This window comes from Achroia grisella, unplaced genomic scaffold (assembly GCF_030625045.1).
Source record: "Achroia grisella isolate CSIRO2021 unplaced genomic scaffold, CSIRO_AGI_Agris_v1 utg487, whole genome shotgun sequence".
NCBI lineage: Eukaryota > Metazoa > Arthropoda > Insecta > Lepidoptera > Pyralidae > Achroia > Achroia grisella.
In genome coordinates, this window is record NW_026712891.1 from 681451 (window position 1) to 708989 (window position 27539).

General features: G+C 34.2%; 1 protein-coding gene across 1 annotated transcript in view; it reads right to left on the bottom strand.

The window, feature by feature from the left end:
* The window catches only part of LOC131845966 (zinc finger protein 423 homolog), a 72919-nt gene extending 45601 nt beyond the window's left edge, over positions 1-27318 (bottom strand). Inside the window, exons 1-3 of the mRNA XM_059195138.1 lie at positions 27266-27318; positions 24025-24087; positions 15459-15503 (exon numbers count right to left, since the gene is read on the bottom strand). Of these exons, the coding sequence (XP_059051121.1) occupies positions 15459-15503; positions 24025-24087; positions 27266-27314 (157 nt within the window). The 5' untranslated portion in view covers positions 27315-27318. The remainder of the gene's footprint in view (positions 1-15458; positions 15504-24024; positions 24088-27265) is intronic.
* Positions 27319-27539: the final 221 nt, after the last annotated feature.

Below are 27539 nucleotides of genomic sequence, written 5' to 3' on the forward strand. Positions count from 1 at the left end.
ATACAACAATTATTGATACTCTGGGTGAACAGCCAATATTGAATAAATATTATGAAATTGTATTAACTTAATACACCATACTGGGATAATAAATATTATTTACGTTTTAATATCTCTACGCTGTCGGCTGTAACTATTTCACTGTCATATTATTAGGCATGTATTTATGTATGTACCTATGGTATATTTTTGTATGTATATGTATTTATGTATATTTGTAGGGATACTTATGTATAACATACACAAATAGATAATAGTATATTTATTTGTATATGTTTTATAAAAATATTATAATATTATTTCCCCTGCCAACAACTTATCTCTGCACAACTCATTGATGACTGGTAGAAAATGCTATTGAGTGTTAAGTCCGCCATATGTACTTTTTACTTATGTATGACGTGCATAAAAGTTATTTAAATAAGTAAATAAATAAATATTTTGTTTTAAATCAACCAAACTCCGATTATAAAAGTATTATTAAAGCCTGTGTAGTGTTCGAGATATCATTATAGAAAACAAAATATCTATAATTAGAATGGAGTAACTTTTTCTTGAAGTTGGACAAAAATGTAGGGCACGGTTTTCGTAAAGTATCTCTATACAAAGCAAGAATCTGAAAAACTTGTCGGAAAATCAGGTGGTGAGAAATTTCGTCAGTTTTCCGCAAGATGTCAGTGTACTATGCTTAAATATTACGGTCACACCACCCCTACATACGAACCAACCCCTCGGCTTAACTTTTCTTTACATGACGACAGAGAGCGCTGTAATACTTTATCTTATATCATACCAAACTCTACTTACACGGGCACTACTTCTCTTTTAGTAGTTTTAGTTGTTAATTAAACAATTATTATACACGGGAAATCGTAATGGATATAAATCCAAAACTCAACCATAAGCATTCATGTTATTGAAGACAAATGAAATTGGTAATCTAGAAAGAATTTTCCTTTATTTATTTATACGCGATATAGTCGTATATATATATATATATAATACATATTATAGCTTCGGTCATATAATTTAAAATTATATTGTTCTTACTGTTGCTTGAATATTACCTAATTAACATTTTACATAAACATATTTCATTAAATGGGTAGGTAGGTATATGAATTCATGTTAACATAAGTCTTAATTGATAGTTTAATTAAAATTTAAATACTTTAATATACAAATATTTATTAACGAAAGTATCTTCTGAATTCTTAAAAGATTAAATAATCTTTCAGTATTGACAATATTTATATGTTAGTAACATATAGATTGATTGTAAAGACTAGAATTAAAATCCGTTTCATTTTATTTAATAAAGTCATCGCATGCCATAGGTACACGCTGCATATTTTCGCGATTGCCTATAACACGAAACAAGAAGAAGATTAGGAACCCTCCATTTACCAGTCGGGTAAATATCAAAGAACTTTATTGAAAGAAAACGATCTATCTACTAATAAAAAAAATCTAAAATATTGATGCCAACTAGATGTGATCCGTAAAGGAAATGCCTGTAGAGTACCTAAGTTATGGAAGCCGACTCAGATTTACGATTCCATGTAGCTCTAAGCAGTAATAAAGATAACGCAATACAATTTAAATAAAGTGATTATAATCAAGTAGCTTCAGTTAGTGACGGGGCGAGCCAGCGCAAAGCGGTAGACCGTCGGCGAGATGAAGGAACACCGATATAATCGTACTCTTTGCGACACCTCGCCGCCGCGCCGCCACGCGCCTTGTATCAAATCTTTGATAAAATAGCGCTCGTCTTTCATTTCATCTCTGTACAAAATCATTCGTGGTTATGCTCTCAATAATACGCTTAATAACAAAGGTGCGAGCTGGTTTTTCTCACGCCCACGATTTCGTACCGAGGTCCTACTGCGCGGGCGATACGCAAACAATGATATCGTCACTACTTATTAAGCTGTCGACTGACTCGCAACACAGTCTGACCATCATGACGCTTACTGTGGTCCCCCTCTGTCATAATTTGATACAGTGTTTCGTCGATGTTTTTCTATTGATATTACGTTAGTTATCAAAATACCGCAATTGTCTAATATATTTTAGAAATTAATAATGTAGTCGATCTTTTTTCTACTAACTTAAATAAACTGGTTTCTTTTTTCTCTCATTCTCATTAACAACGTAATCCACTCACACTTTTTGTTGAAATAAAGTCAAGGTGATGGTGGTTATGACCATAAGCAATCTCAAACACCGCGTTTCACAAAAATTATATCGCATACACATGTTTTACGTAAGCGATGTTATAGGTATTTTTAAATTATTGTAGGACTTTTACATGTCTATTCATGTCTTTGGATAAATATTTATTTATATTTTGTAGAAATTCTATAGTTTTTTAAAGTGACTTAGAGTTAGTTGTAAAAGATATATCTAACAAAAAAAAAAAAGTGGACATCTGAAATAACTTTGGTAATTTTTCAGTTTCATAAATCACTGCCTTTCGGCTTGGTATACACTTTGCAACTAAGATAAGAGCGTAGAATTTGCAACTAATCCTTTTATAACTAGATTTATATACTATAATAACTAAACTTTGCAACTAATCCTATAGATAAGAGCGTAGAATCAACCTAGATGAATAATTGATTGATACACCCGACTGCGCTTACAGTAGATGCTGGCGACTGCTCCAACATAGGCTGATAAGGTGATCATGAGATCAAATGAAAAGCCCATCGTGGTCACCAGCAATAAACCTTGATGGTTTTCTGTAGGGATCACGTAGAGGTTCTACCTGACGTAGCTAACATTGGGATCACTTGTCCCTATTACTAACAATCTCTTTCCCGCTAACGTACAGGTCTACATGCCAACATTATTTTGAGTATGAATACAAAATTTCATTGAAAGTTAACGTTTTGTAGTAACTTCAGCGGCTAGTAACGTGAGAATGAGTACGTATGGCGCTGCACGCTGCGACACTGCCTCCGGGCAACTACAGAAAATTGTTGTTTGACTCTTTGAGCAGCAAATTAAGCACCAGTCCCTTTGTAACAATGTGGTGGTAAACATCGTCGATTTCATCTACGACACCTAAATAATATAAATTAAACGATACATTTTATATTTGATGTACAAAGTAGCAATAAAAATACACTTAGTAGATGTCACTGATTTTCAATGCAGCTGTTCCGCTGTTGAACAAACAATGTAGGTATATAATATAGCGCAGGCAAAACAAGTGACTGCTCAAGGTGAAAATCGATGTTCATCGTAATTTCACGCCATTGATGTCATTACTTTTTAACTACTTCTGTATTACTGTTCATCTGGTACAAATTTGTTGTACAAACAAGAAAGCCCTGGTCAATAGCACTGATCAAGTATTTTTGATATTTGTCTTTTGATTTTTCTATTAATTCTACAGATTAAAATATGATATGAACTTTCAAATATGTACTTAAAATAAATTGCAATCATTTTTAAAATATCCACAAAAATTTTGATTGTACTAAAATTTTTTAATTTTATTAGTAAAACTTTATCCCGCCCCGGATTAGCACGGGCCCAATATTCCATTATACTTTAGCTATTTGCTTTTATAAGAATTTGACTGCGTTGATAGGTCAGTCATTCAGTAAGGTTATTCTTTTGTTAAAACTAAGATATCTCCGAAAGTGTTGATATCAAATAATTTATAGGACAATTATATTCAAAATTAAATACATAATAAATAACTTTTGCGTCGTAAATATTAATAATAAATTGCGCCTATAGAAATATCTGCATGTGCATACTTCGATAAGCATTTCTGATTAACTTTAAAATTGACTATCTGAAACTTTGCCAAGCTTTCGTATTTGGGAGCGCGGTATCTCTGTCCATGCATAGTTAAGTGCATCTGTGTCAAGTGTCGACGCAATATTGGAACTTCCCTCGGGGTGCTGAGATTGTCGATTTAACTTCTTAACTGGACAACACCTATTGGTGCTTATCTATATACTCGTATCTATACTAATATTAGGTACATTACAGGCAACAGTTGATATTTTGTATGAGTTTGTTATGAAATGGAAATATATACCTAATTGAAATTGTAAGCAAGCGGATAGTTCTGATAGTAAGCGGTAAAATATATGAGCAGCACCACTAAAATCTCGTTATCATCTGACAAGCATAATACTTATGCGTTGTCATTCCGGAGGACTAAGATATTATGACTCCTTATCCATTAATTTCACTGCCTTATCCCTTATGTCTTACTTATGCCATTCCCTTAAAATAAAACACAGCTTACAGAGAAAACTGTTTGCCTGACTAAGTACCCACACAGACGACAAAAGTCTACCTCAGTAAATTCTTTCACCGAAAGTTATTATTATGAGGGAGTAACATGGACTGTAATCTACGTGAGTAATGTTTTATTGTCCCCGTAGAGGTAAGTATTTAATTTCTTATTTTGTGTATTTATAGAAAACGGGAACGCCTTGTGGTTCATCTGGATGAGGTTTTCACCGCTTTGTTCATGCATACATAAAAGACTCCCGCATCGAGTGTGGATGTACTCCCAGGAGAGTGTCAGGCGTCTTGAGATATTACGAGTTTAGCTTCTATGACAACTTCTCTAAAAAAGTAACCTCTTTATATTTTGCCATTTACAATGATACTACATTTTTCCGCGATTTTGCCCGTATGAAAGGTAAAAATATTCACTGAGATTTAAGAAAGCCTACATACGAGTATTTCGCCATACCATATAATACTGCATCACAGTCTCATCACCTGCATCAAATAGAGAGGAAGAAACGTCTCAAAAACTGTACCTATAAATTATTACTTGCATATGAATTTTATTACCATTACTCGAGTAGTTAAAGCAACAAAAGATAATAAACAAACTCAGTTTTGTATTGCCTGCTTCTAATAAGGAGTAAATAGACGTTAATCATTATAATACATTGGATTAGTATTAATGCTTTTCGACTACATAGATATACAATAAATGTTACCGTATACGATAACCGTTTTGTCGTCAAACCTAAACACAGTTATTAAAGCAGACAGTTATTAGCTCTACTTGATTTTACGATTTTCTTATATTTTAGTTATTCAAACTTTAATGCACAAATACAATACATAAATGTATTTTGGCGGACTTAACAATAATGTGCGTTCTCTACCAGTCGACCATAAGTCGAACTGACAAATAAGTAAGGGCGCATTATAGGTACAAACATGCCTACGTAATAACTATTCGTGAGCGTAAGTATATTAATTTAGCATCTAATTTAGTAATAAAATAAATAAATATATGTATTATACGGACAGATAAAGATAATCAAGTTTGTCTTTCTCTATCCTTATTGAGTATACAATGTGTGATCAACAAGGTGAACAATTCCCCTACAATGGTTACGCTGAATGACAACTGTAGTGCCAAAGTTTAATTGAACATGCGATGCCACACTACACTGGGGATGTCATACTGCAATGAAGCCCTAGCTCTCGGGAAAAACATAGTATTCCATCTTAGGTAACTATTCTCAATTATCCTTATTTAACCCTGGACAATTTACACACCGCTATCTTGTTCCAAGCTAATCAGAAATTTTGTTATGAATACTACAGAATTATTAGAAATAATTTAATACATTTTATTTTGTAAACTTATACATACTCGCATGCAACCATTTGTGTTATACAGCAATATCTACAATCATAAACACAAATGTTTCCATTTTAAATGTAATTACATTCTATTAAATGTACTTACATAATTCATCATATGTACTAGTATTTAAAACCGTGCCCGCATGTGGTGTGCAATGGGTGGTTTGTTGTTATCAAGTTAGACAACACTGAACCGCCCGGACCCGCCTGCTTTATATTATCTTCCTAAGATCTCAATATGCTCCAACGCATTAAGGCTCGGAACCCATTCATCCGCCACAATTCACCATAAAACAATAAGCGTACCCTTCGCTGCGCCCGAGTGAAATACTACAAAGCGAAAAAAATATCATACATTGTGCCTACGTAATTCCTTGCTAGCAAGGGCAATCGAATGCTGAAAACATTGCAATCGAATATGCGTCTATGGCAGCGGGGTAAATGGTGGCAGCACAAAGGCTACTGAGTGGTGAGGGCAGGTCGCAACCACTGCCGAAGCTAGGTGTCGGATGTCGGTCGGCCGCTCGTCGCCCACGCCGCCGCCCGCGCCGCGCCGCACCCGCGCCACCACCGCTGATACACGATACCGCCTTTTTATTTCATAATTTCTACACAATACGAACTCAGCAAAGACGTAGGGCGAAGACAATGCGCCCGGAGGTAAAAACTCTTTGGAAACCCTTTATATGGAATTTATTGTCTCAAAATAAAATCGGGTGCAAATTAAAATAAGTATAGAAACGTAGGTCAATACTGCCGCCGCCGTTTTAAACCGTTCCCTTACATTCATACACATACACTTTGATGAATGCGAATAAAAAATGAATTGATGTCTATGAAAGATAAATAAGAAGAATGGTTATTCAATTAATTTTTATCAAGAATGTTATGAAAAAAATAAAAGGTTTTTATAATATAGCTGTTTCCTGCGTCATTGTTTATGCAAAACTGTTTATATGCCCAAAAAATACGTTCTATGTTACTTTGTAAAACGGAGCGATTAAGAATTATTTCGTGATTCGTTTTACCGACTCTGATAAGATAGAAAGTACTTGCGAGTTTTTAAAAAATTAGGATTACAGTGGACTTATTTAGAAAATGTTGTTGATATCCGTTTTCTATTTTTCTTGCACCATACTAATGTACTGTTGTAATTTAGACTTTCAGCCTAATATAAGATGTGTACTACAGATCGAATATCTCTTAATAGTTTGTTATAATTAGATTTACTTATTGAATAATCCACAGAATTCAAACGTGTATCTTAAATAATTTGCCTGCTGTACCTAATAGATACTATTTGGCTATTCCCATATTAACCGAAAACAACTCGTCAGCGGTCGCTAATAAATTGTGGGTGGCTTATCGAGATTGGCGATCCGGGGTAATGTGTGTAGGGGTAATCAGATGTGCGCCTTCCAACTTTTAATTCCCTGAGACCCCAAGGGGGTACGGGAGGGGGTGAAAGTCCGGTGCCGGCGCCGATATCGCATATAAAAAGGTTGCGGATCGCTCGCTACTCGGTCCGGCGATTGGCTAGGCGGCGCCCGCTACTCCCGAGGGCCCTATACGAGAAGTGAAATGGGCCCCAGAACACCCATAAGAGAGCGACCCCGCCCGCCACGGCCGAATAATTAGGGCTCTTTGTTTAGATAGCGGCAATTTTATTTGGGAGAGAGCGGGCGCTAGGGACATCTTCGGCCATTCCAACCGCCTGATATTAATAAGAAACGTGTGTGTCTACTATCCGGTTTGGTTACACTGAAAGACATAATACAGGCGTTCGTACCACATTCACATAATCTAGGAACTGTAAATTTTAATCCAGCACCATCTTAAATAGGTGAAAATTTCGAAATATATAAAAGTAGGCGAATCTTTCCTAACTATTGATAAGGAAAGTTGTGTATAGCATGAATTATACCACCACGAAATCGTGCCAAAGAAAAGGGGAATACCGACAGTCACCAAAGCAATATCACATAAATAATGCAGCCAACCAAATTGAGATTTTGATTTGTTTTCTTCGAAACTTTTATTTGTCTTTCGAGTGAATGGCGCTAGTGATCACAATGCTGAACTGCTTTTGTCTGCTTTTAAACTTCTGTTTTGAGTCTGTGGATTAGATGAAGCGGAAAAAATTTATTGACTTAGTTCATAACATTAAATTTAATAGAGACTTGATGTCCAACCTACTTGAATTTAATAGAGACGTGATGTCCAACCGATATACCTATATAATGTAGTAAGTTTAAATAATGTTACCAATTGAAAACAAGACAACGATAATTAACGGTCTCGGTGCTCCAACTAGTAACTTCAGCATATCACCTTACTTCCAGTGGTCGCGGGTCCGAGTCCTCGCACGATACAAATATTTGTATTCGTGAGTATGACTGTTTGTATCGGTCTGTGTTTTTCTATGTATGTTATGTATGTATTTAAAAAAAAGGACCTATCTGGATATTTAAATCAGTTGTCTAGTACAAGCTCTGCTTAGCTTAGGACTAGGTGTGCTGTGTGGATAATCATAAAATGTTATTAGCATTAACAAAAAAGCAGATAGTCTACCTAGTTTGAAATTTTAGTACAAATATTAGTTATACATATTATGTACTATGTATTACTATTATATATTATGTATTATATTATGTACTTTATTTTACAAATAATAAAATACTGGAGCGGTGAAGCGTCAAATATGTGATAAGTTTACTTTAAAATATATGGATTACTTAATGTTATCAAAGTGTACATAGTAAATTATTACTAATAATAATTTAAATCCGAACTTCAATGATTTTTTATACATTATAAATCACATAAACATTATAAAAGTACATCCGAATTTATTACAGTGCATTCTTGGCAAATTTACAAAATAATCACATAGGCTCAAATTGTAAAAAACGTAGACGGACAACTAACCTATACATAACTGTAAGTTTATATTGTGTTAATTAAATAAATAAATAAATAACAAATAAATCTGTCATAATCCAAATAATAAAGAATCTTCCTAAATTCTGTACATATTCTATAAATTCTAATGTAAATTGGATTATATAATTTTTTGTTTAAAATTGTAGAATAGAAATTTAATTATAAAAAATACCGACTAGTTGAGAGGTTTTCCCATCTGTATTCGAACAGGTCCATTAAGTCTTAGGATAGTATTTAACTAATAAGTCTATGTGAAGTGGACGTCTAATAAGAGTGTGTGGAAGCCGAGTCTCCGCTCATTTCGTAGCGAGCGTGCCCCAGTCGTTCCACGGGGGCCGTCGTGCCTTTGTTTCGTCCCCGCAAACTTGCTATAAATGTTAATATGGGATCTTCTCACATTTGAATATCTATTTCTGCACGAGGCCGGTTCGTTAACGCGGCCTTGAATTTTAAATTTTATCGCCGCAACGGGAGCGCCGTAGATGAGGTGCGCGCCTACGTGATCTCCCTGAGAAAATAACAGAGGGTAACTTCTTTTTGTTTAGCTTCTTTTTTGTTCTAAAGTGAAATAGATGATCTGTAAACTCCGACAGCATTGTTGCATTAACCTTTGTCGAAAAAGGTTTACATGAACTCTTTAAATTATCTATACACATTTAGTTTTTCCTATTCATTTGTAATAATGGTATAGTTAGTAATTAATTTGCATATTATTTAGAACCCACCTTTTTTTGCATAGGAAGTTTTGCATAGGTACAAGCTTTGTGACGACTACTTATATCTCTTTTTTTTCAGTTGTTGAATATTGTCAAATATTTCAATATAAATTTTGAACGGCCAAAATCAAATTAAAAGAATACATACATAGTATACCTTTTAGAAATATATGAGATACCGAGATTTACACTACTTACGTTTATAAGTAATCAATACCAAATAAAATACATCGATCCATAATCATCATCACATTTTGCTACACATAAACTAATGTACTTTTATTACACAATGCATAAAGATTATTGGTCATATATTTATGTGTGTATGGTATATTTTTGTATATATATATATTTATTCATGTATATTCTATAAAATATTATAATATTGTTTGTACCGCCAGCAACTTATCTCTGCACAACTCATGGTTGACTGGTAGAAAATGCCATTAGGGTCCGCCATATGTACTTTTTACCTGTGTGATGACGTGCGTTAAAGTTATTTAAATAAATAAATAAAATAAATAATTGTAAAAATGTTTTATCTATCCTCGCTACATTTTAGGTAATTAGGAATCAATACATTAGAACTACTTACTGTTGACGGCCTCGGTGGATTAGCAGTTTAGCACACCGCTTTACTTCCGACGGTCATGGGTTCAATTCTTTGCACGGCACAAATATTTGAGTTTATAAGTATGATTGTTTGTAGCAGTACAAGTGTTTTCTATGTATAAATGCATATATTTACAAAAAATATATGTAAACATTTATATCACTTATCTAATGCCCATAACACAAGCTCTGTATATCTTTTTTTACACTAACGAGGTTAGCAAACATCTAGATGTATTGCTGTCCAGAGATATTATATTATTATTATTATTTAACAATTAAATAAATCACAACTAAACATATAAACATAAGTAATATTATAAATACAAGCAATTTAAATGTACCTACTAATGTTAATTAGTAATTTCCTTGTGTCTATGTTACTTAAAAGCCTGTCACCTCCGAACATGTCTTCCAAACAGGTATACGTGCAACATATCTAACTCTTGCTAAACAGATTTGTAGTGAGTAATAAATTGCCGCAACAACCTTCAGTGAATCAGCACGCAAGTAGAGGAACATTGTTCATTAACATTTAGTTTGTTAATTACTAAATTTAAATTTAGCCCAGGAAGTTACAAGTGCAGCTATATTATATATTTGAAGAAGAACTTTGCACAAAGTTATCTATTGTTGATAATATTGGCTGGAAAGATTTAGACTTCTTATATTTTGGCATAAATTCAAAATTTTGTTTGTTCAATCTTATTATCCTATAGTTAATGGTAGAAAGATTGTAATCATCAATGCTTACGATCTTTGTCACAGCACAAGCAGCTTGATCTGTTTCGGTTGAAGGCAGTGAAACAACAGGATTCAGAGGCATGACGTCTTTGTTATCCTCAATAGTAATACATGAGTAGTATACCATGATCATCACATGACGACGTGAAGTCCATGCTGCTATTATGTTACCATTTACCATCAGATAAAGCGACAATTTATTAACAATCCAATCACATAAGAAAGAAACCTTGGTAATTAGTTGTAACTTGCAATCTTTGTTTGTGTAGCTGCCTGATGTTCGTCTTTATAAAGTATATTCTCGTAATCTCGCTGAATTTAATTTAAGTTGCAAGTTGCGATTCAATATCTACCTTGATGTTATGTTATAAAACTTTCCGTTATGAAATATTTAAATTATCCAGTGAAACTGTCTAAATTGGACCGCGTGTTTGCTTCGTATACCTTTATGTGGCTTTTACTATGCGACAAATAAGACATGGTAGACAAGCACTTGTCACAAATATGTAATAATAATGTAGCTTGATGGTTAGAATTTTCCATAGGGTGTGGAAACCCATGTATCCAGTCTCCATGAAGCAGCGGTTTTCCCCGTTTTGTTTTATAGCTATGTTTGTGAGATATATCGCGATATAGATAATTATTCTGTACTAGTGTTACCGCCGAATTCGTCTGCTTTTTTAGATAAAAGATGGACAATGTCAGTGATACTAATGCATCTTCATATCAAATATATTAAGATCATAATGTAGATCAATTGCCACAGTACCTATGTGGTTCATAGTTATACGAGTTATAATTACTTAAAGCACACGACCTTTAAGTGTGAAGAAACTGAGAGCGTCGCAGCAATGAGTTTCTACCCCAATTTACAACCAAGATATTGTGAGTTCAAATCTGGCCGCTAACAACATAAAACCTTATGTTGTGTCATTGTTATATTTCTGAGTGACTTTCGGTGAAGGAAACATCGATATAAAATCACAGAAGCGGCAGTAAGCTTGCCTGCATCGGTGACGTTGGAAATAGGTACGTCAAGAGTTGTGTTCACCACAACATCGATAGTCAACATTGCCTCCTACTAACCCTTCTAAGATAATAAAGTAATAGTATATATATATGTAGGTATACGAACTTTAACTTGAGTATAGTACAGTGAGTATACTAAAATTAATAAAACCATAGTGAATATGACAATTTTCATATTCACTATGGTTTTATTCATTTTAGCCAATTAATCTCATACCCATACAGCAGCATAAACTAGTCAGACCTAATCACGATATAACATTAAGTGGTGTGGGCAAAAAGAACCTCATATTCCGCAGTCCATTAGTTTCCAAATCTGGCGTACTGACGAGCGTCGTTTCAATCCCGATCAGAAAGTTAGCCGTGAGGATTTTAATGCCCCCACCACCCTGTCTGACCCTCAATTATTGAAAATGCATTTCTGTTCGCGCCCTGTGCCCACTGCACCGCCCCACATTGCAAATGCACATTTTAAACCGAACCTGATTGCAGAGCCGTGTTCTAGCTGGCCTGAAAGTCGCGCTGTCATTTTGTTTTAGTGCTATAATTGGCTTCATTATTCCGCATCGAAATAGTTATATGTAGGTAAGCATTAATTTCGAGACTGAGAAAATTGTTTACCATCAATGACTGAAATGTCAATAGATAAAGGAAACACCGTCACAATTATAGACAAAATGAGCAAAGTCATTAAGCAAGCAAACTGTTTAAAGGATCATTATAGCATAAGTACGTCAGTATTATTATGTAATATTATGTTATCTGTGGTATTATTAATACAAAGGTATGGAGTCATCTATACTAATATTATAAAAGCTAAAGCGTGTCTATGTGTCTTTCTATCTTTACATTTCCACAACTCGTTTAGTCGTAAAAATATAAACATAGACAAACTGAACGGATCTAATAAAAAATAATATAACAATATAAGGTATTACGAAGTTGAACATAGGCTATCTTCATAATTATCATAAAGGCAAACTCTGACTATAAAAATTATCAGCGGAATTTCGGGTTTCAATGATTCTTAGGCTAAGATGGGATCTATATAATCTATACAAAATTATCATGGAACTAGTAGGTATGTATATATAATTATGTTAAAATTAAAAAAAACAATTAAAGAGTCCGTAGTGCTGTTCATGAGTATAGGCGACATTTACAGCTTACTATTAAGTCATACGGCTACGTCTATCAGTTAGACATTCCAATTACGTAAAAAACAATTTCCTACAAAAAACCAATGCAGGTAAATGTTAAATATGCGCCTAACATAAACAGTGCACTATATTTAACTAGTTTTACTGCCGTGTATCGTGTCGAAGCCTTAAGTGGAGAAGACACAAATTATCGACTACTGCAATTTTAATGAACTAAATTCTGTTTGTCACACTTTGTGGAGATTTTTCGAATCTGGCTGGCTGGCACTTCTCTAAATTAAGTCTGTTACTTAATTGATTTGAGATAACAGTTAAATATTGCCATAGTCTCCAATTAATGGAAAAATTGGAAAATAATCTAATAATTTTCGGCCACAGTATGATCTCTATATCTCTATATTTGCATGGTTTCTAATAAACTATTAAATGTCCCTATTACAAATTCACTCATTCATATGTTCACATCCAAACCAGATGTAAATAGATTAATCGTGTCTTAATAACTTACGTTCACGACTGCCATTCTAAAAATTTTAGTGAGAGATATTAGCGACTAGACGTGAAGGTATGCAATACTATACATGGCCGCATTTCGCATATTTCTGAAACCAACATGGTACACACACACACACAAGTCAACCCCCGTTTTTTGGAATAATATTGGTTTGTTACCGGAGTACTTTACTTTTCCGGAAAGTACACAAAGAGAACACTTCCAACTCAGAAACAACCCTAATTGACAACTTTTTTTTTAATTCAACCACAGACCACGCCTACATAATGATAACATACATGGCTATACATGAAATAGCTGAGTATTTTCAAATAAGAATTCTTTGTAAGAATTTTCTTTGTATTTATATGTTTAACTTTTTTTATTTTACTATGTCCAAGGAATGACAGATATCTGATACTTCTACCAAAAGGCACAACTTACTCAGTTTGTTCTTACTGTGAATATGCTAATATTTTCAGCAACATTTTTTTTTGTATTGACTTATTTTGCTACGATAAGGTCGGTTTTTTCTAGAATAATAGGTGCTGTAGTAGATTTTTTATAGAATGCTTATTTTATAGAAGGTGTATCTTAAGGCGCGCCGCCCGCTATGACTCCTATAATGAGGTTTCTCATTCTATGTGTATATTATGTATGTATAAACCCAAAAAAAATCTATGTATTTGTATCAGTTGTCTTGTAACCATAACACAAGCTCTGCTTACCGTGAGACTAGATGGCGTTGTGTTAATTATCCAAAGATATAAAAAAACTTAAACTATTAAAAAAATATAAAGCGGATATTTTTGTGTTTTAATTACTTCTTAAATTTTATACATGACATTAAAAATGACAATATTGCACCCAAATCTATTTATCACGTGAATCCAAATTCGAAACTGGTTAAAAGCATCTGTAAAGAGCTCAGTCCGGTCAACGTGTACTAAGTGACGAACGATGTACACAATTTCAGGCGTCCGTTTTAATTGTAAGTTCGGTACAGTTCAAATCCGCAATGCAATTTTAGCTTCGCATTTTCCGACGCTTTGGTCTATGCTATTATAGAAGTTCTCTTTCTAATTTACAAATTACAATACTTATAGAATTATGGTAGAACATTTTATATAAATGTATTTAAAATAATCATCTCTACTTTAAAATTAGAAAAAGTTATCGTGACAGTGTAAATAAAAAAATATGATGTACATAATAAAACTGTAGGTAATGAAACGGTGGAAAATTTTAATGAAATTATACCTAAATCGTTTCATCATAATCTTTGTTATTTTGTTACAGTAGGGCCAGTTTTTGATATATTACTGATTAAAATGACACCCATTCCTTGGCAAGGTAATCTGGTCAGATTCAAGAGAAAGTAAAATGTAAATGCACTGTAAAAACAATCATTATAAAAAGTAGGACCTAACGTCAAAATATCAAATACAATAAAAATAAACTATAACAAAGGTTACCTATGGTAATAATTGAGTATTTAAAATAAAGTCTTCTATATCTATATCAACGTTAATTGATTTAGATATAGATTAGATTTAGAAAACAGCCAGTAATTATGGTTTATTAATGGCAAACGAAACTAACAGTAGATTAAACTGACAATAGATTATTATTACGATATGACTACTATATGGTCAACGGATAATTATGTACGTTACATTAAAACATTAAGAAACATATCAATCTGCAATTCAATATTAGGAGCATAGTATATAATTCGTACATGACTGTGTGAGCCATGCGCAATACGCTTCCGCAAACTGCGTGTTTCGAGTCGTAGCCAGTTTAGTGTCGTCAGGAGGGAAACTACGATTCCTCTGAGCGGGAGTATCTGCTCCTCAACTTTATGTTCATTTTATCTTTTGCTCTGTATTGCGAAATGGGGACTTCGCCAAAGGCCCTCTAGGGCTCCGTTAACGCCGCGGCCGGCCCTACCACCTCCAACTTCCACACTTTTTACACTCTCCACTATTCAAATATTAATATGAGAGCTCTTTTTATTCCATCGTCGTCATTTAAGTTAAGTTTTATTTTTATCGCACGAGTTTATTATGAGCCGTTCTTGTTTTGTTAGGAAAGTTAATGGATAATACTCACCTGACTCGAAACTGTCCATGCTCTCCGACTTAATATCAGCCATATCTGAAAAAAGCATACGATAGTTATGTAAATACGATATGAAGTTAATACTTTTGAGTACTTTTAAAGTTGTTGTTACTTTCTTTCGGTTCGAGAGTGGTGACCGCAGCAAAGTTTGGTCGGGCCTTACAGTTAGAGCCCGAGGCGCGGTAAGGACACCGGCTGCGGTCGAACGCTCTAATCCACTTGCCACTCGTACCGAGCCACTCCGAGACACTTTTCCTCCTGTTTTAAATTTCCAATTGGAATAGGTGATTCAGTTTAAACTTTTTGTACAATATAATGTAGTTTGTCGGTAATTCTATTTAATGGTACTGTTTTGGATTTTTGTATAGTAGGTTAATAAGTAGGTTATTGAAAAATGAGACATTAAGAACATACTATTTACTATAACATCAATGAATGCATCATAATGTTTATATATTTAATATAATGTACGAGGTACACAGGTTTTTATATATTTGGCACCTAAGTTAATTTATTTTATTATAGGTATATCACATATGTATATGGTACGTACGTGTAAATTGGCGACTTTCCTTAAATGTGTGTTTTGGTGCTTTAGAATTCACTAAAATATGCCATTTGTGAGCTCGTAGACCCAAATAGGTATTGAGTTGAATCACCTCCTATGTGGGAGCCCTGCGTCCCAGAGCACTGCGCCCGCGGGACTTCGTTACCCGCTTTCGAGGCATGCAGCTGCTATCACAATACCTTCTGCCTAGCTAACGACGTTAGCTCCGTGTATAAACAAAAGAAACGTCGGAATATATTACTTTAACTAAATTAAAATTAAACTTAATATTTCATTTTAAGTTTCCAAAAGGGTCACTAATGTCTTCGACTATCAAGTTGAATTGTAGTCAGAAACTTTTTTTTATTATTTCTTATCTAATCGTTATTAGCCTTATTATTATTTTTTTTATTATAGAAAAGACAAACAAGCCTACAGCCTAATAGTAAACAGTAACCATTGCCTATACTTATATACACAGCACAGCACTACGGATATCACGTTATGACGTGTCATTCATGATATCAGTCATTCGCATTCCATAGAATATTATGTTATCTGTGATTGAACTAAGATGCCAGGATAGGAGTCCTGTAATTAAAACCAAACCTTAAAACCAAAATACAACTTACAAAGTATGAAACAGGTGAGACTGAGGTAACTATACCGGACCTTTTACAGTCTGTCTACCTCTGAAAAATACTTGATACTGCTATATACAGTGCATGAGTAACTACTCCGTATTCGTGTCTATCAAACATGTAATGATATATACACTATGATGCTCTAAGAAATATACGAAAATACGGCCAAATTACTTAGAAGACAGTAACTATCGCATATCAGTATAAATAGCACCATCATCACATACTGTACCTACCACCCACAGAAGATTTGGAACAAAGCTTATTAAATTTTTTATTGAAGTTATTAGTGTCTCGCAATAGTTTATTCCAGTCTAGAGTTTTATGTAACAGACATAATATAAACCCCACTAAGAGGAAAAACAAAAGTTCCATCGGTTGAAATTTTTGTTTGGTGTAACTAAAACAATTTTTATATTATAAACCAAATACATACTTTATAGATATAAATAATTTAACAGAATATACAAATGTCTATTTCGTTATTTTTATATTTATTTATAAAACACCCAATCGTTTTCATTCAAGTGTGATGAGTTGATTCCCATGACTCCTAAAATCAATACTAGTTCATGTGAACGTCCACGTAGAACATGATCGTAACCGAACATGGTCGTAACGGCAGCGCCTAAGTAGAACGAGATAATAGGAGGCAGCCAGTAAGTGCGTGCAACATTAATGACCGTAGGCGCCTCGCCGCTGCGATTGGATCTTGTGAATTAGTAACCTCAGCTGGGCCTGGGATGCCACCAATGCTCCTTGACATTGCCGATTTAATCTACCTGATAGCGTATTACATTAATTGACGCAAATCGTGAGCGTTTAGTATAAATAAATGGAATAACACCTTCCTAAATACTGCACTAATATGTAACTACACTGTTAGTTAACAATAGAATAATTATAGTATTATTACATAAAGAGATAATACTCAAATTTGTCGCATATATCATAAACTTTACAGTTATTATTTACCTATATCTTATTACATATTTAAAAAGACAGGTACACGAGTACGTGAATAAAGTAAGTGATTCTCGACGAATATATATTTAAAGGATTCCGTTAATTTTGTTAATAATGATAACAAAATAAAGAGAAAAAAATCTAGAAAATATAATCGGGTTATTAGCCGAGTCCAGGTGGTAGCCGTCACCGACGTACGATATTAAATACATCCCTGCGGAGTGGGCGCGGGTGGTCGGAAGGCTCTAAGGCTGCCGGTAGATTTCCCCAGGGACCACGTTAATTTTCTGCCGCCTTGAGCATAGTGCCCCCCGGGGGCGCGCTACCTTTCGCGTACCCATTCAAACTGAAGGTGTTATTCCGGCAACGCCGCGGACTGATGTCGATATGCCTCTCCCGAGGAAACTTTTCACGTAACACAGAATAAAAATAACAGAACACTCCTACGTAAATTGCTTTAAGGTTGTAGATATTTAGTTTTATTATATACATTAATATTAAAACAAGGTTACACGTGTAGAATTCATAATGAAACGCAATGATTTCTGAATAGTGTATAGGAGAGAAAATGTTATTAAAAGTTGATCGTATGCTGACCTATAACTTTGATCCCGTTACGGAGTTCACGGACAGGGCTGCAATCTACAATGCATATTTATTCAATTCAAAGTTAGTGTTTTACTTTCATATTACAAGTATACGTATTTTTTATTACATGTTATCGTTTCTTTACATGTAATAAAATCGAAAAATCATGATAAAACAAAAACTGTTTGTTTGTCTAGAGATCACAAAACGGCTGGAGGAATTAGGATAAACAATAAATTTATTTGTAGGTCAGAATATAGGCGAAATACAGAAGAGAAAAATACTAATTATTTTTATAAAAATATTCAAGCTTCAAGTTTTAATAATGACGATACTTCCTTTCATCTCCCGTTTCAACCCCTTAATCTTTTTTCGCATAAAGAATTGCCTATGTACTTTTTCAAGAACTTGACTATCTGCGTACCGAATTTCATTTAAATCGCTTCAGTCGTTTTGTTTTGGAGTAGAAAATGCGACAGACAGATTTACTTCGCATTTATAAATTTAGTAAGAATATTCTTCCACTAAATGCAAATTGTAGAAAAATCATTAAAGTCATAGTTTTGTTCCGGCCCAACGTAAATATTTACGTTCATGGTAGTCATGACATTCTGGAAAGAATATTACTTATATGATAATTTTATTTTACATACAAGTATCCGCTTTTAGTCGCCTCGTAACTAAATCAACATAGAACCCACACATCCCTATAGATCGAATAGTAAATTGTCAAAGGGTTGATCCTAGGATACACTACCTATTGCAAAAATAACATCAAAATCGGTATAGAATCGATAGAGAATAAAAATAAAAAGATTACAGAAAATAAAACAAAAATATACCCATTTCTTAAATTAAAAGAATTACTTAACATAATAATAATAATAATAATAATCGTAATATATAAAATAATCTCTTCTTTTTGAAAGATAGTGTCCTTCTATCGGGTAACACGTCAGCTATATTTTAGCAAGTTTGAGTGAATGCACAATTGTGAAGTGTGCGAGAGCTTGGAGCCTAGGGCCGGAGTCCGGGCCTCCAGAGGTTCAGTGGCAATCAGTTCGGACGCCCCCGGAGGTCGCATTAATCACGACTCGCGCCAGCCCGATAGGCCGAGTCACCACGGACGTATGACGTACGTTGTGCCTGTACGAAATCCGTCAGCTATTCTGCATGATCAACGAAATAACAATAGATAATTGGGAAAGCCAAAACTGAATTATTTAATCATTTACATAATAATAATAAAAAAACAAAGAACAATAAAATAAAATAAAGAAATGATAATAATATCTGAGTACAATTAGGTTACGGGTACTAGACAACCGATATTTTTTTTTGTAAATACAATGTATATATATAATAGATATATAGAAAACACCCAAACTTGAATACAAATTCTTTTTGGACTACTGTGATGCTGGTCGCAGCTGGCCTTTACAGCTTCACCGGACGATAGGGGGCGAATGCAGATGGCACTCCAAACCCACGAAAGGACTCATGGAGCGGCTGAACACTAAGGATGAATACAAATGTTTGTACCAAGCCAGTAATAGAACCCGCGCCCACGCGCGATCGGGAGTTCAGGCAGTTTGCTAAACCGCTGGACCACCGAGGCCATCGACGTAACATTTATACTACCGACGTAAGTATTCGGGGAAAAACATGTTGTCGACCATAATCATTTGCGCCGTGACGTCCAACGATGATATGATTTTTTTTTTCCTCTTGACATATGTAAAACAATTTACTACGGGTGCTGTTTACAATTTTTTGTCCAAATCCATTAAACCGAATAACAATTTACTCTATGAGCAGACAATAAGATGGCTCATAGCCCACTTATTTTCCCTTCTAAAGTTAACGCAATCTGTTGCAAAAGAAAGTAAAACCTCATACCAACCCTCCTGACCAGGGTTGCGTCCCAAGCCTCATATTCTCTTCATACTATTAGAGAAATCTCGTAATGTCCTATTCGTTACTAATAGAAATTGGTATTTATAGATATTTTACTCGAATAAAGTACAGAATCCTGTGGAAAATATAATAGTGCTAACATTTCAGCCAGTGTTCAATTTGTAACACCAATTACATCATCACCAATTTTGTCTATGATATGTAGTTATAATATCCACTATTGTTCATTACTTTAAGTGAATATGTAGACGGCTACGACGTCTAGTGATTTAGCACACCCTCTTACTTCCAATGGTCGCGGATGCGATGAGTATGATTGTTTGTATCGGTCTGGGTGTTTTCTATGTATTGTCCTGAGATTATAGATATAGATTATATAATAGAATATATGGAACAATATTGACTATTTTCCAGTTGCACCTCTGTATCCTCTTATAAAATTCTGTCTGTATACAACTCTGTCTGTCAACATTATGTATTTCACGATTATGTATGTAATCATAACATTTCACATTTTTCATCTATGTACAGAAAACACGTAAAGTCTAAACGGATCGTTTGTTACATTATTATAATCTTGTAATAAAACTATGAAATCAAATTTAAATGCAATACAAATAAGTTTCATTTTCGTCTTTTCCAGTTACAATCATTGTTACTAAAAGCAAACACTCTTATGCTGCACGATATTGAGAGTGTGCGTGAGCGGGTCGTAGAAAATTCCCACGGGATGGAAAGAAGTGTGGCCGACCGAAGTAACGCCACCTGGGACCGCGGGTGTTCCAGAGGGTGGGGGAAGAGCATAAGACAAGAATCGGCAATAGTCGATAGACATTACTTTATGATCTTGAATACAAGATACTAACTTTTACCTGAAATTATTTAGTTTCTGTAGATATTATATTAAATCCCTGGAGTAAACAAGAAACACTTTTAGTAATTAAGCATTGAAACAGCGATGGCCTCAGGTCGCGGGTCATCCCCAGTGGCAGCTGATAATATCTAAATGCCTAATGGCTGCTGGGTCTGTGACGAATGTATCGGGCTGGCCGCCCCCCGCACGCCTCCCGCCGTGCCTCTCCACTATGTGATAATTCCAAACGCTGCGGCCGCGCCACCTGGGATCTACCAGGGCCGGACTATGAACACAGCTTTTGAATTTCTCATCACAACATAATATGATAAATTTTGTATATATCTTAATTTTGCTACAATAAATACAGTTTTTTTCGATGTATATGCATTTTCATAATGAATAACTGCAACTGCATATTAGAATATATACTTACAATCTAAACTACTTATAAACGAGTACCTACAAATTACGTAATGTACATATATCCTCGGTTTGTTGACAGTAGTCTCCAGTAGGTAGATTATTTATCCTGTTGTTACATATGTTTGTTAGCGAAATTTTGTAAGAGCATTTATTTATTAATTTTATTCAATACGTCGTCACTGTATACCCATTCAATAATAAGTAGTTACCAGTGGACTACCAAAGAGAAATTATGCATTCGGCATTTTTCCTATTTTATAAGAATTATAACGGAAACAGATATAGATCAATCTGTAACCGATACATTTTTTTTATTTATTTACCCAATACACATTTTATATTTTTATAGATCGGAACGAATTTAATTAATTTTATTCCGTTAGTATGTGTCTTTGTTAACCAAAATGAATGTAGCTTTTTAGATTATGCATTATTCATTATTCATTTCATGATTGGTCTGACTGCAGAATTTTGGATCAGCCTCGTTAGAAGAAGGTCATAGCCCTATTTATTCTAGAACACTTCGTACATACGTTAGGATACCCTATATTATGAAAACTCAGAGAGGTGGGGAGAACAGGACGAATAACAAAACATATATACTTAAAGTAATATCACAATTACATAAAATTTATCAAATTATTTGCATGTAATAATCTAATTAACTTGATTTCTTTGATGTTTCTTAAATGTCGACTTCATTGTATGCTATAGACCGTTCTTTAAGGATCTATTCTTACATAATCTTAACTATACTTAACTCTCTATATCACCGAAAATGAAACAAAACCGATTTGATAATTTTCCAATGTATATATTTATGTACGCTATATAGAGATAACTAAAGTGAATGGTTGGTTGGCACGAATTTTGGGCCAAGTTCTCGAACAATGTGCGATTGTAATGTAACTATCGACAACATTGAGGCATGTAGCGCGGGCGGCGCGGCGTGTCGGTAGGCACGCGCTTCCACACCGCGCGGAATTCTGAATGCACCCCCGTTTGGTGGCCGGTCGTCGATCGAACATCGGCATTTAATTACCCACGTGCCAACTCGAAAGGCGATCCTCAGCCCGACCAACATTACTCGCATTGTTGTTCGCTTAAGTTGACAGAATAACTTACAAATGTTTAGCATTAACGTGCTGAAGTATTCACCAAATTAAACCGCAACTTGTGTCGAAATATTTAAACGACATCCACATGTCTGCTATGCTCAAATATTTTGTGAAATGTACTAACGTATTAAATAGAAAATAATATTAAAAAGTTATGTGAGCGAGTGCGGTCCCTGTGGTATGGTCCCACGGGAGCGAGCCCGCGCGCCCAACTTCGGGCTCAGCGGCGGCGGCGCCCCCCTGCGCGCGCCACCCTCGCCCCCGCAGAGAATACATTTGCGCAACACTCGTGTTGGCCTAACAGCGACTGCGACAACGGGAGCCACTCACTATGAAAAATTACTCATTTTCCAATATTACACACTATTTAAAGGAGACAGCTAGAGTCCTTTGTGCGAAACAAAGCGTTCTTTGAGTTTATATCCGTCCATGAAAACACCCGTACTGTTGGCGATAGGCGATAAAGCATTCACAATAAAATGCGAACAATAAGTAATTCACTTATAATTCTGAGGGTGCCGTAGGGAAAAGGAGGCTTTGTCTCTTGCTTAAGCCTACTTATTATTTCAATATATTATCCGATTGTTGAATTCGCATGTTGGTAGGTACAGGTATTTTGAGCATGTGAACATATTTTATGAGTGTACGTGATGAACTCAAAGTCCGATCTCTTTAAAGAAAAACAAAAGAACAATATTTAAATGAATGTGACAGGCAACTACAACTTTATAAGTTGTTTTTTTTTTTATATTTCTCAAATGTTAATTTTATATAGCGTAGTTAGTTACATTGACATTTCGTGATACAGTCCACCATCTAGTTAGATGGTTAAAATTTATTGATTTAATATTATAATAAAATATAATATTTTAAACTGGTCAAACTGTAGCTTCCAGCTACATAATATAAAAGTATGTAACGTTACTGCTGAATATAACTCGAGAGACATAAAATTATTCAGAGTCGTATATTTAGTTACTCTTTCAAAAACTCGCTAAGTCATAAAAGATAAAGTGAGGCACCGTCGGCTGATGATGGTCCATGGCAGCCAATTTATTTATAATCTCGGGTGCAGAATTGGCTACGAATTAGCATGTAAATATTTGAGGTCCAAGGAGCCTGGCGGAGATTTATCGCGAACGGCGTGAGATAAGCGAGGACAGGGTCGTAAAGCACGGCGGCGCGCGCCCGCGCCCGTCATGGCCGCACTACACCCTTTGGCGAAGTTGTAAAAAGAGCATTAAACCACAGTAAAAACGCATCACCAGCGTGGGCGATGTCGGAGACGGCTCGTTATTTTAGTGGCCTCCTTATGAATTTCAATGAAGATGTCTACATAATGAGACGCGCTCTCAACTTCAAAAACGCCATTAATCGCACTCCCTTATCCTAATAATTCCGTTGTTAGAACTTTCATAAAATAACTTTTACTTTTATCTATACCTAAATAATTCTTTAGAACTAGTTAACGGCAAATTTAAACATTGAAGCTGCTTACCAGCCGTGTCTTCAGTCTCGCAGACCTCAGATATATTCCGATTCTCGTTCACACCATTAGCACCTGCAAACAAAAGAAACCTAAATAAATACTTCATTGTTTATATTTTTTAATAAATAACATATATACCCACACACATAACATTAGTAAGTAGTAATAACTTGATATATAATATGTATTATATAATTACAGTATATCTACTAAAACCAGCAAACAAACCCGAATATGTTTATGTAAAAACCAACCACTACATGGAAAATGTTACACCTAAACATTGAATTTTGATAAATTTAAATATTTCCTTTGTGTTTTTAATGTAAATCAGTGCTACAAATTTATTAAAGAATAGATAAAACAGAATATCAACCCCTCGCATTCACTTCGATTTTGTCACTTGGGGCCATATAATGTATATGAAGACGCTGCGACAGTAAGATGATAATGTAAATGCAACGAACTCGGCTGTTTTTTTTCTCCTTCCTTAAGACAATACGCTTGAGAACGAATGTCTTTCATAAATAACGTATGGCAAGATGTTTAAAACATTTTAATCCTTTGCGAATACTGAAAGAAATGAAGCATGAAAATATTTCATGATTTTCTCAACCAAATTTAATCTGAGCACTGCAAGCGAATACAGAGAAATTGTATACATACCATTATGTCTGTAAAGGCGGGAGCAAATGGTTTCTTGTTTTATATACCTGATGCAATGGTTATGAGTAAACTCATATTTGCAAATAAACTTTTACGGTGAAATTATAGTATTTGTTACTAATTAAACATTTCTATTTATTTTAAATATTTAATTGTGAAAGTACTTGGATTTTGTCTGTCGAATTAGTAAGTAAAAGCAGCGTTAAAGTAAAAGCAATAGAAACTATAATTCTGATATCCCAGATCCTACTTAATTTGGTTTCAAATCGACCCAATTGTAAATTAGTATCATTACAATAACATTATTGCATCCACAATATCGCTAAAACCGAGTGTGAATGAGTTATCCCCTATATAATAAATATTATTTTTAAACCAAATGTTCTCAAAAGTTAATATTAGAATAATAAATATGAAAAAAGAAATCAATATTACATTTATATCTATTTTCATATTCTAAATTATTTAATGAATCTATATTAATTTGAGTAAAATGTACTATTTTTATTTATAATTAATTAACAAATCACGATCAATATTAGAAACATTATAAACCGCTTTTCAGAATTATTTCTAATATAATAAGTAATTTAATATTAGCGTGTAACAGGAGATGTATTTCCTTTTCAATACAAATTAGAGGTCTTCTGTAATGGCAAGCGTATTGTACACGACGCACATCTTTAGATATTGTATTTATGTTATGTTTGTAGTTTTAAATACATACCTATTCCTATAGTTCTTGCCATTATCGTTTCTTAAATGTAATCTTTACATACAGTGACCATATTTTTCTTTATAAAATTAATATATATACAGACCCGAAAATCACCGTTAAAACGCATTGTGGGTCAAAATCATTGTTTTCACGTTTTGCAGCAGAGATCTACTAGCTACCATCAATGTGTGAAGTATATTAACGGCTAATCTAACGATAGATGAGGTAGTAGCGTTTCCGTACGACCGCCCGTCCACTGCGTGGCCACCGCCCGCCTAGTAAATGGTGGACAGTCGCAAATTCCTCTGACAGTTGATTAAGTGCTGGGTGCCAGAACGGTACGACCGCGATTAAATCAATTTTCATTAATTATAGGCTTTAAACTATAAACTATACGTTGGCGTATATTGTGCATGGAACACTTTTTTGTTTAAAATCAACATTCCCCCCTCCCCAGAAGAGACTTAGAAAAGTGTAAATTAAAATATAATGAATTTAGTAGATTTTATGTTGGTACATTTTAAATTAATTTCCTGCAAAAGCGATATACCTACCATTAAAAGGAGAAGGATATTTTTTTTCAAATTATATTTTTAAAATTCATGTAATACTTAGATGTATTAGGTACATGTACTATAACAAAATATAAAAATAAAATCATATAGTGTAATTGTAGTTATTTTCTACAATACATAATTTGTGCCGGCTCGTTCTTACTAAATGTCATTTGCAGCACATTCCGATTCGTAATACCACTGCCTGTCAAACGCACGTTGACTTCACTCTAGTGTCATCTACACTGCAGGCTGTTTATGCAGCACGCACCCATTGCCTTGACTGCCGCCTCCCTCATACGTCATCCTTTATCTAGGACTCTATGTCATTGTCAGCTGGCTGACCGAATATGCTAATGCTAACGCAGAGGGCAGACATTGTTACATATATACCAATTTTACAGACCATATAACAAAAATCTTGAACAGACGTCCATTTAATGTTAATGTGACGTCTTTGATGAATAAATGTATGGAAGTCTAATTATATGTGCAGGAGAAATTAATTGAAATACTTGAGTAACATAATTGTGAAAATTATGATTTCTCTACATTATAGGTATTATTACATATAACATCTCTCAGTCCAGTGGTAACACATTAGTTGCTCTGCTTAAATTATTTGGCAGTTTTGATAAACAGTCCTAGGGAAAGTGTAAGTGCTTCCAGATTATCGTTGCCTTCTCAATCGTACATAAAACATTATTTAAGGAGTTTGTGAAGATACCAAACCAAATTTATCATTTCAGTTCAAATCCATTGATAAATCAATAGATACATTTCACAATAATTTGTATTAGAATATTTATATAACATATACTCACTAGTAATTATAACCTGAAATGAGGTAGTGCTTGTCCACTTCTATTAAGTAATATAATACTATATGTTGGGAGTTAATTGCATGATTCATTACTATGTTATAATTATAAATTATTCTATCCATAAAAGTATTTGAATGATTGGATAATTGTATTATTTATCAATTATTACAATGAAAATGATATCAACTTGGTTGTCAACACACCACGTTGGTTATGTAACTACCCTTATTTATTTTTGATTTCAGTCAATATTTATTCATGTATTACATATTCTTGCTAAACAATCTGGAAACCTACCTCAATTGCATATACATACCCTCTACCATATATAAGTTTATACAAGTTTTTACGAGGTAAAGAAGGTTGAGAAATTGTACAATATAATTACAAGATAAGAGGCATGTCAGTTAGTTTACCAATTAAATTACATACAAAAACTATTTTAATATAGGTACAATTTTAACTCCAAGAAGGTATTAGAGTATTACCTTCTAAAGTCTCAGCCACCAGTCCATCCGATATATCAAATTTATCCATTTTGTCTTCATCAGCACCATCGTGAAGTTCTTCATCAGTTTCTTTGTCCAGCTCGTCTTCAGCGTCAGTTTTGCTAGGTCGATCTTCCTCGTTCCATTCATCTTCTTCCGCTGTGAGCAAAATAATACTTAGTTTTATTTCCATTTCTCTTGAATAAACTCATATTAGAATAAGAATTTTAAAATACCAATTGTAATGACAATATTGTGGAGGATTTTCCTAAAT